The sequence below is a fragment of the Tiliqua scincoides genome, chromosome 5 (assembly GCF_035046505.1).
Source record: "Tiliqua scincoides isolate rTilSci1 chromosome 5, rTilSci1.hap2, whole genome shotgun sequence".
Lineage (NCBI taxonomy): Eukaryota > Metazoa > Chordata > Lepidosauria > Squamata > Scincidae > Tiliqua > Tiliqua scincoides.
Window position 1 is genome coordinate 16,107,377 of NC_089825.1, and position 19,409 is coordinate 16,126,785.

Sequence of the window (19,409 nt, forward strand, 5' to 3'; positions counted from 1 at the left end):
CTGTGTAGCCTGCTGAATAAATTCACTTGGTGCAATGAACAAGGATGGCTTCCCACCCCGTGCTCTCTCCTTCTCTGTTTGGACAGGGGCACAATTTCAGTGCATGCCATGGGCACCATTTTCCCTAAATACACCGCTGCTTTGATGTGCCTCCCTCCCTCTGCAGTCTTCTAGCCAATAACTTTACAATCAGCAGGCACTACAAAAGCCTTAAATGATGAATTGGGGGGGGGGGATTTAAAATTTTTAAGTAATTTAAAATCACTCATTGAGCTTTGAAACATTCAAAGAGAGAACACAGGGAGAAGGTCTCTTAACTCCTGCCAGTGAAATACTGTAAAGTTCCCAAAGATCTACCAGACAACAAATACTAAACAATCTCAACCTCCACCAGTTTTGTCCTGTGCTCGCTCACGCTCTCTTCCTCTTCCCCTCCCTCTCCCCTCTCCCCCTCCCTCTCCCTCTCTTCCCCTCTCTTGCTCTCCCTCCCTCTCCCTCACCTTCTCCCTCTCCCTCCCTCTCTCTCCCTCTCTCTCCTTCTCTCCCTCTCCCCCTCCCCTATCTCTCCCTCTCTCCCATCCTCTCTCCCTCCCTCCCTCTCCCCCTCCCTCTCCCCCTCCTCCTCTCTCTCCCCCTCCCTCCCTCTCCCCTCCCCCAATCTCTCTCTCTCTCCCTCCCCCTCTCTCTCCCTCCTCCCCCTCCCCTCTCCCTCCCTCCCTCCCCCTCCCTCTCCCTCTCATCCTCTCCCCTCTCCCTCTCTCCCCCTCTCCCCCTCATCCTCTCCCCCTCTCCCTCCCCCTTTCTCCCTCTCCCTCCCCCTCTCCCCCTCATGTTTGCATTCTTTGATTCAATTAGTGGATAACCCAAGCAAGGACAACACAGAGATAAGGAGCCAATTGAATGTTGTCCATGTTGTCCCTCCAAGACAACTAAGAGCCCAGTTCTATGGGCTTGAGTGCTGACAGTATGAGCATACTACCAGTGCTGGGTGTCGCAAACAAAGCACATTTGTGGCGTCTGGAGGCCAGCGGTGGGAGGATAATGCTGTGGACGGTAAGTAGCATCACCAGGTAGCAGTGCGGATTTTCAGGGCAGAGGGAAGGTATTCTGGGGAAGGAGGAGGATGGGGGAGGGTGGAACTGGAGGAGGTACTGGCCAGGGAGGGGGGTGGGCCAATGGGAACCTTTAATAACACAATCTTTATCTATAGGCCTAGGGTTGGTCCTGAGTACAGAAGGGAACTAGAACTCATCTAGATCTGGTCTAGCCACTCATCTTGCTATTGTATGTGCATCAGAGTCTTCAGTCTTGATACTGAATCAACCCATGTCTCTGGAGGGATCTACTCAGAGACTGGAAGGATCATTCTCCTTCCCTTCTTATCTCAATTGTTCTATATCCTACTCCAGCATGAAATGACAGTTTACAATCTGCCCAACACCAGGAGCCCTCTTAGGAGCACGAGTGCTAGAAATAACATTTTGTACTTACCAGGTACTTTGGTTATTTGTACTTGCAGCCCTGAAGTGACCGATTTCACTGTTTGCTGATCCAATGGTTCAGTCTTTGTGGTTGGTATTTGTGCTGAGGAAAATTTATACATTCCATAGAAAAAATAAAAGTGAACATAGCAGTCTAGTACGCAGTGTCAAACAAAACACATAATTGATAAGCAGGGGCAGTCTAAAATGGTATTTGTGAAATAACACTGCAATAACTGAAATAACACTGAAATAACAATGCAAAATTGGGCTTATAAGACAACAAAATGCAATATCCTGCTCAATTAACAAAATCACACCACCATGAACCTATTAAAGTGGCTGCAGAGCGTCTGTGGATTGTCTCAAGTTCTTCTGACTGTTTCTTAAGCCCCTAACTCCCTCAGAGCTCTATTGCTTTCACTGACTGTAGAGACTTCTGACCATGCTCAGAAGCTGCCAAGGAAAATGCATGGAGCCCTATGGAAAGTGAAACTGGGCCACAGTGCGCATTTACTTGTGAGTAGGCCACCGTGCCCTGCTCCATTGGAAAGGGAAGCCCTAGAGGAATGCAACACCACCAGAATAGTCCCAATTCAATGAATGTCCCAACAACATTCAAGAAGGAAGTCCCTCCCTCCAAGCTGATAAATGTATTGAATCCTATGGAAAGGGAAACTGAGCTACATGTTTGTGTTTACTCACGAGTAAGCAAATGTTTAATGGTTCCTTGCTATAGTTGGTGTGTGTTTTTTCCCTGAACTTTAAAACCGGTTTGTTTCCATAGCAATTCAATACTATGTTCAATTCTGTTGGTTCAAGTTGCTGTCTTTTCAATGTTTTAATTTGGCAATGTCATAATTTGTTTGTGTTTGGCAACATTGTAATTGTTCATACAAGTAGCATGCAAATCTTAAATGGTTCCTATGGGTTCCTATGAGTTTAATTCAAGTAATTGACTATGGAGTTGTGCTCTTCAGGGGTGTGTGTGTGTGTGTGTGTGTGTGAGAGAGAGAGAGAGAGAGAGAGAGAGAAATGCTTATGCCTGTTTTATTCCTGCAGCTATGCGTCCTGACAGCCACAGGCATGAAAACATATCTATCACCTATATGACAGTGATTACACTTGATAAAAATGCTTTAAAATTGATTAAAATAGTAATTTGGAATAAAAACACATAACACCACTATAACACCGCTTTCAGCCCCCCCTTTTTAAGGATAACACTGCCATCCATGAAAAAAAGCATTTTAGACTGCTTCTATTGATAATTCCTCTGCTCTATGTAATTAAAGTGTTAGATATGCTAGCAGTATGAATTCACATCACTATGGCCACAAGATACAAAAGAACAATTCACTCTGCATGACTAATGGTTACCTTCTGGGCTGCAATTACTGCATGCAATTTGTAGCCACTTTTATTGTGGCTCTCAAGAGATTTATTTCCATGATCAGGAATTCTTTATTAGACAGCCAAACACCACTGATGACCAAACACTACAGATGACTTTCCCTCTCTTCACCCTTTCATTTTCAGCATCTCATTCATTTTTGTTCTTTTTCATCACAAACAGAATATAAATGAAGCTCAGCAAAGACTGAAATTACCATAATACAGTGTCAATAGGAATGTGAAGCTGATCAAATTCGGCATTAAAATGTCAAGGAAGGCATATGAAGCTTCAGAAGCACGGTGATTGTCAAAGAAATGATAGAAACCATAAACACTGGGCAATCTGAAAGCTTCTTGGAGTGCAGGGCAGAACCATGCACATGCAGCGCAATCCTATCTTGCGTTGGAACAGGCAAGTCAGGAGGCTTGCGCTCTATCCAGTGCAAGATAGGGGCCAAAGCAGCTCAGTCAGAGGTAAGGGGAAACTCTTCCACTTATCGCCAGGTAAGCCACTACAACCCCTATGGGGCTCCTAGGATTTGTGCCAACCCAGGAGGTGGCACAAGTCCGAGAAGAGCAGAGCAGCTTGAAGCCGCTCTACGCTGCTCAAGAATGGGGGTTGGAATCTGGCAGAACAGCTGGATCCCAGCCCCACCTCCTGCTCCCCGCCTGCTTACCCCAGGACTGCCCTCCACCGCCCCCCCACGCCAGAATACCTCCCTCCCACCTCCTCCCCACCCTCCTCAGAGCCTTGAATGCAGTCTCCATGTGCCAGCACACTTCTGTGCGCTGGTGCAGTTTGCTCCCAAGGAGGCCCAAACATGCTTCATAGCACGTTTGCGACCCTCCGAGGTTGGCACAAGGGACTTGTGTCAGCCTAACTCATTGTTAGGACTGCACTCTTAATTACTCAGTGTGTTCTGATAGAAACTTAGATTTAATTATAAACACAAACAAAGGGGGCAATAAACAAGGTAAAACCATGGCAAGATAGAGGGAGCTTGACAGCCCAATCCTATCCACACTGTCCTGACAGTAAGCCCCATTGACTCTAATGGGACTTACTTCTAAGTAGACATGCATAGGATTGGGCTGCCAGGTATTTGCCCTCAATAATATATTTTTATCCCAGTTGCATCCCCCAACACATCATTTGTAAATTTATTGACAAGTGTTTCAAAATTACTCTGTGAGACAAAGGGAGTAAGTAGTGGCTTGATTGGGGTGAGAGGAGAGTGAAGTAAATAACAGGAGGAAGCAGTGGCTGTTGCTGAGTTTTGTTTGTGTATTTGGGAGCAGGGTAGAGAAAGTTGTAGAGATGGAAAAGTGTGGGGAGTACCTAAAACCCTTAATAACTTTAGAGCAATGGTTACCAATGTCCTCCTTAGGAGGAGAGAACCACTTAAGTCTTTGTGGGGGCAGGGGATCACTCTGCTTCTGGGGAAAGATGGGAGGTTTCTGGCTTAGCTGAAGCCAGCACCAGCCTCTGGGGGGGGGGGGTTTTCAGGAAGCCTCGTGGACATTTCTACAGGGCCTCCCAAGCCTCAAAATGAATAAAAATTGTGATCAGAAGCCATTTCCAGTTTCATGACCGGAAACCAGAAGTGGCTTCCAATCATGATTTTTTTAATTATTATTATTATTGAGACTTGGGGAGCCCTGTGAAGGCATCCACGGGGCTCCCTACACCCCGCAGAGGCCAGTGCTGGCTTCAGGTAAGTCAGAAATCCCCCTCTTTTCCCAGCAGCAGCATGATGCTGGGGATCGCATTGTGGCAATCTCCTCCTTTAAGGAGTCAGAGCTGAGTGCTTCTCTGGTTGATGGGTCATGACCCACCAGTTTAGGAAGTGCTGCTTTAAAGGATTTTTGAAAGGGCCCTTTCTTACTCTCCATGACTACAGGCCACATGAGCATTGGAGCATTTGTCACCCTTAATACATAGTGTGTCTCTTAGGTTTACAAAGGCCCATGAAAATTTCAATTAACTGATACACGAATAATTCTGCTTTATAATAGTTTTTACTCTTCACTTACCAGCTTTGATTTTTATTTGCTCTCGAAAATCTTTTATATTTGCTTCTAATTTTGCAGCCAAAGCCTTTTGTTTTGCTCTTTGCTCAGCTATAAAATGGATAACATGAATTTAATTATCTTAACTCTCTCAGACAACAGATTCTAACTATCAGTGTTTCTGAAAATCACAGCCATAGGTTTATAAATTTGGATCATATGAACCCCCTCCTCCCAAATGAACATAAATTACCATGCTCCAAACTCTCTGGGGTGGAAGTAGCATAGGGCAAATGGAGACCAATTTTGCATGCAGCCCCAATAGAAATAAGGCAAGAGGTAAAACCATTAGTTAGGGTGACAAATTAATGTAAAGCTTTTTAAGGGTTGATAACTATCAGTATTTTTTTCTGAGAGTCAAATTAGACTTGATGATATCAGATAAATGTGTTAAACAAGTGATTTTGCTCAAGTTCATAAACACGTAGTTTAGAATACAAATTTGTCCATAATGTTCAGACGTATTGTAAATCAAGCATAATTTCTTCAAAAAGTTATTGTCTTGATTGGTTGTGATGAATGCTGTGGTCCTGTTCCATTCCCATTGGCCTATTCTGCTGTATTTATGAAAAAAAATTTTTGACTCTCTAGGAGCTCCTGCATAGGCTCAGCAGCCTTAGTAGCTGGAAAATCTTCCTGAAGCTTTCATGTTCATATTCAGAGCTACCCTGCCCACTGGGTAGCAGACCTGGCTGTCTAAGTTCAAAGAGTGGGATGGAGTCACCCAGATGAATTTCACTCCTCTGGTCAGGTAATTTGATGTCATCATCAAAGAAACATTTTATAAGTGCTAGCCCACAGAAAGTCATTGATGTTCTTTGCCAGTCCCAAGTGACTTATTCCTTGGGAATTCAAAGAGAAGCACCCAATTGCTCACCCACAAGTGTAAAGATTGGGGATACTTTGGACAAATGTAAGTAGCTAGCAAATGAGGACTGTTTCTAACTAGATTGCTGCCAGGAAATATATTTTTGCTTTATCTATTCTTTTCCATCCAGCCTGCTTGCAAATACCACTGGTTAAGGGATCCCTTCCCACATGGAAGGGATCACAAGGCATTGGGGGAAAGGGGGCTCTGTGGGCTGATATTATTGTTGGCATTACCAGTTATTGCATCCATTGAGGAAACCATTTATGTGGGCTTTCCAGTCAAACTCAGGCATTTTCCATCAGCCTGTTTGTACTTTTATTACCCATCTTTCCTCATTTTGTTAAATTCCCTTTTTCTTTTTGAACTTTTAATAAGCTAATTATGTTTTGACCCATTTTTGCCTGATTCATGTTCATGAGTAATTTTCTGAATTGCATCTCTTTGCTTTGCAGATGCTACTATGGGATTTATTTTTACAAGAACCCTGGAAGGTCAACATTGTCTTGGGAAGGGTTTTTTCCCCAGGTGCATCTCCTCTGCCTGACGCTGTAGCTGGGATGGTGGCAGTAGATACAAATTACAAAGGATCTTTTTCTCCCCCATTAAGCTGCTGGTCCAGAGAGGGAAAGCAGGGAGCAGGAAGGGGTACTGGTACACTAAAACCATTAGATGCTACTTCTCTTGGTCAGGCTACGTTCTCTTGGGATGCACTCTTTTCCCTTTTCCTGATAATGGGTGAGAGTAAAAGAAATGCAATTGGCAACACAGGAGGGGGAATTGCTGACTGTGCTTCCTGCACAGACCCTCCATTTGCCAGAACAGACCCTCCATTTCCTGCACAGACCCTCCTAAAGACCCTCCATTTGCCAGGACAGTTTGCTAGTTATTGCTAGTTATAGTTATCTTAATAGCATAATTAATAGCTCAGGACTATGTTTAACCCTAATGCCACTGGCACTATTAGTGTAACAACAATAGAAAAGCTGGATCAGACCAATGGTCTATCTAGTAAAGCATTTTGTTTTGAGAGAGGCCAACCAACAGCTTCTGAAAGCCCACAGGAAGGGAGTGAACAGTAATTCTGCTGTTAGCCACCATAACTGCTATTCAATGTATACTGCCTTTGAACATGGAAGTTCTATTTAGATATCACTGATAATGTCCATTAATTGTTAGACCTGCCTGACATGAATTTGTCTAATCCTTTTAAATGCCATCTAGATCGGTGGCTATCACATCTTGGGGCACATAATTCCATAACGTAATTATGCATTAGTGATTTTTTGTATTACGTAGCACAAGCAGTCTATCACAGAATGTTAAAATAATTCTTAGCTGTGTGGGCCAGCTCTCATTAAAAACAAATTATTATAGAGTTATATTCTTGGGTCAGATAAGTCTGTAGCAGTTCACAGAATTTATCAAATGAACCCATCATATTTGTTAATTCTATTGTATTATGAACACAATATCTATTCCATACTTACTGCTTATAGCTGCACGCTCCGATTCAAGCAGCTGCACCGGAACTGCCACAAGATATTTATCCAAACCATGTCTGTCTTCTGATAGACCATACAGTTCTTTGTCTAAGAAAAAAGATTTGAAGTAACTAAATACAGAAAACTTGTACAGGAATTTAATTATTCCTGTAAAACAATTACACTGAGCACATGAACACTGACAATGAGAATTATAGTAACTTTATGGAAGCAACTGATTTTCAGTTTCCACTTTGACCGAATCATCACCAGCAAAGCAAAAGTATTGCAGAAAAAAAATAATCAGTTTAGGCCAATAAGCATTTGGGTCATTTGAGGCATTGAACAGCAGCAATCCCTAATCTGTCACCAATCATACACTTATCAGAAAACTATGCAAATCCCAATTCTCTGACAAGTATACTAGCTTGACACACATTTGCAAGTACATGTTTCATGCGCACATCAAAAAACCGACCTTTAAAACTGCATCTAGAATAAATCTGCCTATTGTGCAGAAATGGGATAGACTAAAAAAGCAGAGGTGATTTAGGTCAGCAGGCTGCCTCACCTAGTCTTTGCTGATTTATTAATTAATTGTGCATAGTTCATATGTCACTCACCTGCATATTTCAGATAAAGATGATGCAGTGTTGCTCAAACTGGGTCGGGATCCAGTAAGTGGGTTGTAAGCCAATTTCAGCTGGGTCCCCATTCATTTCAATGTGCATTTTAAAAATAAATTAGACTTGATGCTATCACGGCATGTGATTGCATTTGGGGAAATGTTACAGATCTGTACTTTTAACAGGCTATTATGTATATGCGTTTAGTATGGCTGCCAATGTGGCTTACTCCTGAGTAAGTGGATAGGATTGCAGCCTTTGGAATGTTTGGGAAATTTTTTTACAACAGATCAGCGACTGCTTGGAAGGGTTAGGAGGGTTATTCTTTATTTTAAATACATTTGTAAACTTATTGTAAACTTTTAATTTACTTACTATTTATTTAATTGACTTCAGGTGCAATCCAAATGCGTCCTTGGGCCGACGCAAGTCCCTTCACAGCCCAGGAGGGTCGCAAACATGCCATAAGGGTTGCAAATGTGCCTCCCTGAGAGGAAGCTGGGCCGGCGCCCTGAGAAGCAGCAGCCTGCGGAGGCTTCCGTCAGCCTCCGCACCGGCTTTGTCTCTTGGACTTGGTCGGCCCAGCTGGGCTAATGCAAGAAGAAAAGGTAGGTGGGAGAGAGGCGGGAGGAAGGCATAACTGGGCGGGGGGAGGGCGGGTGGTGGGCGGCCCCAGGGGTGGGCAGGCAGGGAATGGAAGGCGGGGCTGGGATCCGGCACTGTTCCTGGGGAGAACGGAGTGGCTTCAAGCCGCTCCCCTCTCCTCGGATTAGTGCCACCTCAAGAGGTGGCACAAATCCACAGAGACCCATAGGGGCCGGGGGGAAAGCTTCCCCTTGCCACTGGCTGAGCCGCTTCTAGCTCTTATTCTGCACTGTATACAGCACAAGCATCTTGGTTTGCCTGTTCCAGCACAGGATAGGATAGTGCCCTTAATTTGATTTTGTTGTATGGGAAGTGTTAAAAATTTCCCTGCTAGATAATGTCATGTCTGGCCATGACATCTCTTCAAGGTTAATGACATCACTTCCAGTGGGCTGCAACATGCTGTCATTCTAAAAAGTGGATCCCGGTGCTAAAATATTTGAGAACTACTGAGATGATGTATACCAGTACACATACTTCAGTACACTGAGATGATGTATACCAGTACACATAGGCTAGTGGTTCTCAAACTGTGAGCCATGCCTCTCCATGGAGCTGCAAAAATCAGCCAGGGGAGCCGTGGAATCCTCACAAAAATCCTGCCACCCTATACAGTGTATAGGATTATAACCCTAATGGTTTCTAGTGATGTCAAGCTCCCTTGAGATCCCCTCAAGGCCTGGTACCCAGGGCAAAGACCTTCCCATAACTACATCACTGATTGTGGGGCTGAAATGCTATACAGAACTGCTTGGAGAAAGAATAGGAATACAGTACTATAAAAATCTGCTTATGTCTCTGCTACAGTACCGGGCCAGCAAAGACTCCAACAGATTTTACAGGGAATACTGCGTGTGGCTTTTTTACAAGAATATACCATAAATTTATGTGAATTATTCAGAAATCTCTCAAAGAAACACAAAACATATGTTTAGTGACAACACAGTAGTTACCAGAGAGACTGCCCCGTTGAATAATGCCTTTCTGTTTCAGATCTCTGATACTTGATTGCACATATGAAAATAAACTTCTTCTTCTCTCAAAGAATTCTCTTATTTCTTGTTCTTAAAAAAAAACACCTTTATTAAGATATTAAATTTAACTTTACATGAGGTTTCAGTGCCAGCCCATCTAGCAACAAGAGGCACTTTCATGGAGACACCCCACGTAATGTCTTACAGGAAGTAAGACATGTTTATCAGCACTAGACATTACAATAGTCATCATCTAGAAGCATTTTTCTGTGGTACATGACTGTAGAATGAAAATACAGACAAATACAGAGAACAAGAGAAACATTAGTTCGGGGAAAGACATTGCATTTTATTTATTTATTCGATTTATATTCTGCCTTCCCCCCCCCCCAGAAGGGCAACAGAATCCTTGTGTAATCCTTGCATCCTTGTGTAATGCAGAATCCTTGTATCCTTGTGTAAGTTGTTAGCTGGGAGAAGCAAAACCATTTCCTCAGGTGAAAGTGAGTCAGTCAGTAAGTGTGATTAGGAACAATTGAGCAAGGTTGGTGGTTTCATAGGAATTTCTAGATCAAGATAATCCAACAAATGGGATGTCTAGCTGAAATGACAACTTTTTTATTTATCAAACCACTTTCAGAACTGGAAAACTGACTTGAGTGCTGCCTACAAACCAATACATCAGACCATGATCAAAATGTGGTTTGATACCATAGTTTATACACAACACTCAAATCAGTGTTCTGATTTGGACATTACAGAAACCTGTCATTTAGTAAACCAAGAAGTTGTCAAATATGTGAGGAGAGGAGGAAAGGGGAGGGAAGTGAAAGGACTGTTAAAGCTCACTGATTGTTTCTGATTAAAAAATAAACATGGTTTTGTTAGATGGCCTAAATGTAGGTTGTCTCACATAAGGTAGGCTGTAGTAGGCAGAGGGAAGTGATCAAGGGAAATGCAAAGAGAAATGATCAAGCACTTAGCACTTAGTATTTTTGTTATGTCATTATCAAATTATGTTATGTTAACCAAATCTCCATGACTTCTAGGGAGCCACGGTGAAGCTTTCAATTCACACAGGTGCATCAGTGGTTACAGAGTTGGTTGGCGTATGAAGTTGGTAGGGAGACTGTACCACCAGAGGGAATATAGGAATGTTTAGCTGTCTGTGGGAATATACCCTGAGCACTGAACACTGACAGGAACAATTTCTGCAAGAAGACATGCCAGTGCAAGCACTGCCAGACACCAGTAGCATTTTCCCAATGCTACTTCACTAATAATAATAAAAAAAGGAATGGAGGATTTGGTTGCTCAGTCTGAGGTGCACAATCGTGCATAGATCTCTTCACTTAAGCCATTTCTGCCCAACACTGCATATACACAACAGGGATCAAATGTGTACACCTGTGGGCTGGGCAGAAATGGATTAAATTCAGGGGCAGAATGCTTGTTCTGGAAGCTTTTGAGGTTGGCTTTACACATGCACAGAACTTTGTTATGTGCAATTCCACAGATACCATGAAGAAACTAACATAAAAAAGTTTTCCACTATTGGTACTTACGATCAAGTCCATATTCTTCTAATTTGGCAGCTGCAAGTAGTTCGTCTTGCAGAGGTATTTCCCATCTATCAATCAAACCCTTTTTTTGCTTTTTTAGTTTACGCACTTTTCTCTCTACAAAAACAACCAGATTTTAATACACACAATAGAGATGTATTAAAGAGAGACGTTTTAAATATTTAAAATCTGTTGTTGTCTGCTATAGTGTTTGTTAACCAAATGAATTATGTTGTGTACTGAGTATCTGTGCAATAAACTTATTCAAAATAAATCAGTGTGGATTATAAGCTAAAGATCTAAATTCTGTACTCACTCAGTCTGTCCAACTGACTATCTGAAAGTACATCTTTATGTTCAAGTTCATTCAGTTTTGATTCTAGTTTTGAAAGTAGTATTAGATCATTTATTTTTCTCACTAGAAATCCAAAAACAGTTATAGTTAGTAACAGACAACAGTATTTAAACGTGCTCTTTAAAACTGGAAACATTTAAAACAAAAGAGAATCAGCTGCAAAAGTGGATCTTGGAAGAGCAGACTGAATACCCTGATGGTTCCTATTTTGTATTCTGTACAGCTACAGAGATGTAATCCACCAACACTGTATTCATGGAACTCCTAGTCTTTTCAGTTGATCCTGCATGAGAACAGTACTTGGTGGTCTGAGAATTAAAACTGCAAACAAACTCTATTCTGCAAAAAACATCACTTATAAGGAAAACTGATTCTGCCCTTGTGAGTTCTCTTTCTAGGATTATACCTGGTTATTATTCATAACGTACAAAGGTTGTCAGTCCGCACAAGCTGTATACTGTAATCCTATTTAGGCCCAAGATTACCACTACAGAGGTGAATGTAAAAATTAACATACATCCAGGCTGTTAACTATAAAAGTTTCCACTTCATTTGCTTCTGTAAGGCACACAATACTTCTGAAATGAAGATCTGCGAAAAACCAGACACCACACAAAGTTGATCCCGGAAGTATCTTTTGGTCCCTTCAGTGAAGGTGGCGCATGTGCTCCACCAAAGCAAAAGTGTCATAAAGCACTTTGGGGGGAGTGCCTGTGTGCAGTGCAGGCAGGAAGATAAGAGCCTTACCACAATGCCAGCATAAGGAACAGTGCCCACTACTGGGTAAGTGCCGCGATGAGCACAACAGGGGCTGTGGCAGGGCAGAGGAAGGGGAGGGAAGTGTGTAGGGGTGGGGGGAGGGTGGTGAGGAGTTCAGGGTGGGCAGATCAGGCCTGGGAGGGGGAGGGATTGGTGGCACCAGCAACACAGATCAACTCAGCAATTTCACCTGCACAGGACTGAGCTGATCCACTGCAAGGCCTACCCCCTGGGCAAGGGGACAAATGTCCCCTTACCTCAAGGAGACTTTCTGTCTTCTAAACTTCCCCATGGGATGCAGCATAGCCAGAGCTTGCACAGCTGCATCAGCGGGGGGGGGGGTACTTTAGGTAGGATTGGACTGCTTGAGATTTAAGGATTTTTTATATTGAGAGGTAGCAGCTGGATTGCAGGCTAGACACAGGCAACTCAGGTTCAAATCCCCAGTCAGAGGTATGCTAGACTTTACACACACATGCATGTATCCTTCCCCAATGACCATTTAAAAAAAGGAAAATTCACTTTCAGCGCATAATTAAACTGTGGAACTCACTGTCACAGGATACTATGATGACACCTGGCCTAACTGCCATTAAAAGAGGGTTGGACAGATTCATGGAGAAAAGTAAGTCACAGGTTACAAGTCACAATGACTATATGCAAACTCAAGGTTTTAGAAGTAGCCTATATCCGAATGCCAGATGCAATGGACACAGGCATCATGTTGTTTTGAGCACTTCCTGGGGCATCTGATGTGCCACTGTGAGAAACAGAATACTGGACATGATGGATCCTTGACCTGATCCAGCAGGGCTCTTCTTACATTCTTAGAAAGGTGATTGTGTTACAAATTACTGTAATGTTATTAAGATTTTATACAAAATGTTGAAAATGTTACAATTCTAAAATTTTTCTATGGTACTTTATTCTGCACTCACCATCAGGGCTTGTCAGTACAACTAGTTCCAAATTACTTTCCATTTCTTTAATATCCTGAAGAAATGCCTCAATATTGACAGTCAAAAGCTTCCGTTTCTCAGTTAGCTCTTGCATTTTCTGCTCTGCATAAAGGACAACACATACATTACTAAATTTACATTTTTATAATTGTTCTCTCTAATAGTAAACTGGAGGGTTGTACTTTTAAAGGGAGCATAAAACTTGCCATACTGAAGTAGATTGAATTTACTATAGATACTCACTTATAAGGCGCTGCCCTTCCTGCACAGAGGGTCTACTTCCAAGTAAATCAGGTGCAACTATGTGCAGCTGCACTTGCTCAGTCACTCCTTGTTGCTTATCTCTCTACTGTGAACTGAATTGCACACTCCCAGTTGTGTGTTCTATGTAGAGCTTTTGGCTTAAGGCACCAGGCACTTTAAAGGAGGATTTCATTAATGGTTCTACTGGTATGCTGTTTCCAGTGTACTTAGAGCCCAATCCTAGGCTTGTCTACTCAGAAGTAAGTCCCATTAAAGTCAATGAGGCTTACTCCCAGGAAAGTGTGGATGGGATTGTGGCCTTACTCTGATAGTGTTTACAAATTGTTGTTGAGAGAACAATTTAAAAAAATTAGTGAATAAAAATGTATCTTATGATCTATGAGATAGATCATAGTTTTTAATAAATTAGAGACTATTTTTAATACTGTTTTTGCTATACTATGTATACATAGTATACATGTATACATAGTATAGCAAAAACAGTATTAAAAATAGTGTATGTATGTATACATACTATGTATGTATAGATGTATACATACTATGTATATATAATGTGTTTTTAATAAATTAGTGACTGTACAGTTCTTAGGTAACAATTACTGGGAGGTTATTTTTCAGGATCTGGCCTCGGGTAAAATCAGACAAAATTATAGTCAGACACCTCCCTAAGTTAAACCCCCATCTTATCCGAGGGTCATAGCAAATTCAATGATTTGGGGCTCAAAACCTGCCCTCGTCTTATCTGTGAGATCAACTTATAGGCGAGTGTCTACGGTGAGTGTCATAGAAGAGGCCTGCTCCAATAGTTTGAAAGTACTTGTGCATGATTACCAGTAACTTTGGCACAAATTAATGTAGTTCATTAGGCGAGGTAAGTATTATCAATTTTAGCCATATGGTGGACTGTATTTTGCATCAGAAGTAACTGGCAGTAATATTAGGAGAATATTTAAAATTCTTCATTTAATTCTTTTTAACTACAAAGAAAGGATCACCAAATTCCAGTGTTACCTTTTTAGTTTACATATTACATTTTCAGTGGCACAGCATGCTTTATGGCAGTCACAAAATGTGACACACTGCAGCACACAGCCTGGTCACTGCTGCAGGTAGTGAGCAGCAGTTATCAGGTGACAGTGGCCTCGGTGGGAGCCCCAGCACCATTAAGTTGGCATAGTGGTGGGTACTGGAAGGAATGGCCTAGTGGTGGGAAGAATGGGGCCGGGATGGGGTATGTCAAGCAGGAAGGGAGTGGATATTGGAGGCAGCAGCTCCACCAATATCCTATCCCACTTTCTGGGGCCTCAATTCATCCATCCAGGTTCACTTGGACTTGCACCTGCAAAATTGGTGGCACAAATTTGCGAAGACCCATCAGGGTAGCAGAGGCTTACCCAGAACAAATGTTCCCTTACCTGAAGAAGACCTCCAGGACTGCCCTCCTCACCCACAGTATGCAGTGTGTGCTCTGGTGGCAAGCTGCATTAGTGAGGGGGAGATTTGAACAGGATTGGCTGCTAACCTTATAATTTAATTATGATTAATGTGACTAAAAATTAAGACCAAAGGAACTTTCTTATGATAGCAGTCTTCTGTGCTGTAATTGCTTTGGCTCAGTAGACAGCCAAGAGTCATAATTTTCATAATCACAGGCAAGTCTTTGGAATCACATTGGCTCCCTAAGTTATGGACGCCTGAGTTACAAACCCCTGCACTCCTGCTTTCACACAGACTCAGTATGTCCTTTGGCAGTGTTTTCATACAGGTGCAAAAGCACTGATCCAAATATAGATCCTTAAGTACAGACCTTGGAACCTAACCCTAACCTGAATTTAAATAAGGGACTAAGGGTCCAATCCTAAAGAGTACGTGCTGGCTTACTGCCAGCATGCACTGTTATAAACGTGTCATAAGGCATGTTTGCAAGCCCTAGCACCTGTGGAGTATCAGTGCTAGCCCCGTGCTGGGCTAGTGCAGATGGAGCACCGCAGTTTCGCCTCTCAGCGATCATGCAGACCACCGGACAGCAGAAAGATAGGTAGGGGCATGGGGGCTACTCATTGCGGGGCTACTCATTTTACCTGGGGAAAGGGAATGAAAGTTCCCTTCCCCCAAGGAGGCGGAGGTGGCTGCCTGGGTTGCGCTGGAAACAGCAGCAGCCATTTTTGGCACCACTGCAGCCCCGCACGCCAGGTAGCTCAGGATTGGGCTGCCAGAGCCCCATTATATCTTTTCCACATCTCGCTGGTACAGCCATGCCAAAAAGGCATGCACTGCATCAAGCGGGGGGGGGGGGGGAGGTGGCAGAGTGGGAGGCTTTAGAGAAGAAAGGGGATTTAATTTTCAGTGATCTCCTCAGACCTGTGCCTGCTCTATTGCTGACACAAATCAGAGGAGAGAACAGGGCAGGGAGGCTGCGCAAAAATAGGATAGGATCCAGTGCATGCCACTGCCGCCAGATCCACCACCAAAGACTCCTTATTCCTTCCCTTTCCTTCACCCCACCTCCACCACTGCTCTAGCAGGTCCAGGCAGGTCTGGTGACAGACGCCAATTGCCGCCTCCTCTTGTGGCAATGCTCCAAAAATGGCCAATGATGGAGCACTGTGCCCTCCATCAGCAGCCATTTTATGACAGTGGAACTCAGAACCATTGCATTAGCACAAAGGCCTGGTACACTAGTAGAGCACACTCTCTCTCTCGGCCGGTGCACCACTTTAATAGAACTGAGGCCTTATTGCCCTTGTCTTATCTATCAGTGTGTCAATATTAACCTTGGTAAAATCTAAATATATATTTAAATGCCCATGAATTCCACACCTCTATATGGGGCTACCTCCGAAACATGCTCAGAAATTAGTTGGTACAGAATGCAGCAGCAAGACATTTAATAGGGGCACGCCACACAGGTCAAATAGCTAAATTATTAATCATCTGTGTAAAACCAATTCTGGTCACAGTATAAGGTTGGAGTCGGGATATCTGTACAACTGCTTGATCCCATATGTGCCTGTGTGCTCAAGTCAACAATTCAAAGCTCAGTCTCTTACCCACTACACTACATAAGCTCAGGTACATTGTTATAAAAATTTTTATGTTATATTTAATGTTATAAACTGCCTTTGCGCTCCCTCAAGCTACTTGTGCTCCAGCTGCCCCCTACCTATTCCATAGAAAGGACAGGAATGCTCAGTATACAAAAATCCAGCACTTTACTTACCACTTATATTATCTGGCTGAGAAGCTACAAGAGCCTGCAAATCTTTCAGTTCTTTCATATTTAATTCAATATTTTCAAAATCCAACTTTCTCTTTACAGTTGTGTCATCTAACTCTTTTTCTACAAAGAGAAATAGTTTAGACTAGAGTTATCAATTGAAAAAGTTTCAAACTTCACAATGCTGGGGATTGCGTTGCTGCCTTCCCCTTTCCCTCAACCCTTAAAGGGATAGGGACAGGGCTTCCTTGGCTGGGGCATCGTGATACCCCAGTTTGGGAAGCCTTGCTTTAAGTGATTTATATCCAGCCTTTCCTCTGAATAAATGGAGTGCTCAAGGCAGCAAATAAATTTCCTTCATCCAGGAGAACTTAGCAGACATGCCACATGCTCCTTAAGTTAAAAGTTCATTAATTTATGCAGCCGAGTGCACCCAATCATTTTTCATGCTGTACTCACCAGTGGGTTTTAATACTTCCTCTGAAATTGGACCCAGTGCTGTCTGCATATCTTGCTCAACTCCCTCTAAAGTTGCAGCCAAAAGCATTCTTTGTTCAATGAGCTCCTTTACTTTGTCATCTCCAAAAAAATTCAGCAATAATTTTAATAATTTATATATGTATGAATATGTATATGCAATAATATATTATAGTCCCATATATTATAATATATAATGTGTGTAATATGTAATATATAATATAATAATATATATAATATATTGTGTATGTGTGTGTGCATATACATACATATACATATACACATACACACAATATATTATATATAATAATTTATATATTTAGCAAGTCAAAGTGAACCCTGATATATATCTTACACTAGCATTAAAAATAAAAACAATCCACATTGAAAGGTAGCTTTTCATCTTTCAATAATTTTGTGAATGTGAAACAGTATCATTATTTATTAAAATAATCTCTTTGTGTTTCAAAAAAGATATTATTCTGGTAAATAATGATACTGTTTCACATTCACAAAAATATTTTTGAAAATCATTTTTATATATATTGACCATTATATCAACAGTTTCTTCAAAATATTCTTGACTATAAAGAAACTAAAAAGATTTGTTCTGCCTTTTGTTTTCCAGTCTGAGAATGACTGCTATTATATATTTAAATTTAATTTACAACGTAAATGTAAATTTAATTTACAATTTATATCCTACCTTTTTCCTGCGTTACAAACATTCTCAAGGCAGCTAACAGTTATAAGCATGACAAAATACAAGAAAACAAACAAAAAAGCAGCAAAACTAAATCACAGCAAAAAAAACAGAATGAGACAAAAGGTCCTTAGCCCCTGCCAGAAAACCAACAGGGAAGACATAATTTGTAGTTGAAAAGGGAGAGACAGTCATAACTGATGCACCTGTACAGAGAAGGCCCTTCCCCTTTTGCCACCAACTGAGCCTTGGCTAATGGTGGCACACACAGGAAGATGGGTAACACATATGGTTGGAGGTGGTCAGGCATCCTGGTCCTAAGCTGTGATGTGCTTTAAAGGTCAAAATCAGCACCTTCAATTCCACCACCCATAAACAAGCTGGTAGCTAGTGCAGCCAGAGCAGAAGAAATTTGGCTAAGTCAAATCACCTTTTTCCATGAGCACTTGTGCCATTGAATGAAGTTTCCAAACAGACTTCATGGGCAACCCTGTGTAGACCACATTACAGTAATCAAATACTGATGTCACCAACACATGGACCACTGTGGTTCGGTCAGGTGGTTCAAGGGTATGGCAACAGTATCTTGTTGTGTTGTGAGCTCCCTGAGGCATCTGGTAGGACACTTTGAGATACAGGAAGCTAGATGGGCTTTGGCCGGACCAGCAAGGCTCTTCTTATGTTCTGATGTCTGACTTAGGGCCCAATCCTAAGTGTGTACCAGTGTGCACCACTGGCATGCACTGTCGCAAACAGTGTAAGGCACATTTGCGGGGCTTAACACTGGAGGATAGCTGGTACTCCAAACCACCGGGCTGCAGAGAGGTAGGTAGGGGCATGGGGGAAGGTGGGGTGGAGGTGTTCCAGGGCAGGAGGAGGCAGGCAGAGGGCAGGGAGGATGCGTGGCGGGGGAGGGTGTGGGGCTGGTGGAGGGCGGGATTGGTGGAGCTCAGCTCCACTGAATCCTGTGCACTGTGTCAGACTGCACGGCCCAACACGGAGCTCTTTGATTCTGTGCCAGCCTAAGGGTTGCCACAGAATTGAGTAGCCCAATTGCAGGGCTTTCCTTTCCCAGGGGAAAGGGACGAATGTCCCTTTCTTTTGAGGAGCTGCCAACGGCTGCCCATGTTGGATGCCACGGCAGCCCCACGCTCTGGGCAGCTCAGGATTGGGTTGTTATTCAAGTATGCAGTTGGTGCACCAGTCCCCTTGGCCTGGTCATCCAGAAGCAGTAAAGAATTCCAGGAGGCTCCCAAATTGCAAGTCTCATTTACAACAGTTTCACAATCTAATACTGACCATGTGACACGGCCCACCAAAAGCAAGCCCACCAGAAGTGGAGATGACAGGGGCAATGATTTACCAATGACTTTGGTGCTCCCTAGCCTTCAAAAAAAGGTCAGGCAGCTATTTTTGGGTGTAGAGAAGGTTTGGGTGAAAAAGGGTGCAGAGTAAAGGAGGGATAAGGAGGCAGTCAAAACTGAGAAGCCCCTGCTTTGCTGCATGGTATTACTGAGCATTTATGTGGTCATGGATAAATGTCATGAAGTCACGTGACACAGGCTACATT

General features: G+C 42.6%; 1 protein-coding gene across 1 annotated transcript in view; it reads right to left on the bottom strand.

Moving 5' to 3' along the window:
• LOC136651305 (golgin subfamily A member 4-like) overlaps positions 1-19,409 on the bottom strand; it is a 102,076-nt gene that overhangs the window by 7,733 nt on the left and 74,934 nt on the right. Inside the window, exons 31-36 of the mRNA XM_066627574.1 lie at positions 16,663-16,782; positions 13,158-13,280; positions 11,422-11,523; positions 11,109-11,222; positions 7,305-7,406; positions 4,911-4,997 (exon numbers count right to left, since the gene is read on the bottom strand). Of these exons, the coding sequence (XP_066483671.1) occupies positions 4,911-4,997; positions 7,305-7,406; positions 11,109-11,222; positions 11,422-11,523; positions 13,158-13,280; positions 16,663-16,782 (648 nt within the window). The remainder of the gene's footprint in view (positions 1-4,910; positions 4,998-7,304; positions 7,407-11,108; positions 11,223-11,421; positions 11,524-13,157; positions 13,281-16,662; positions 16,783-19,409) is intronic.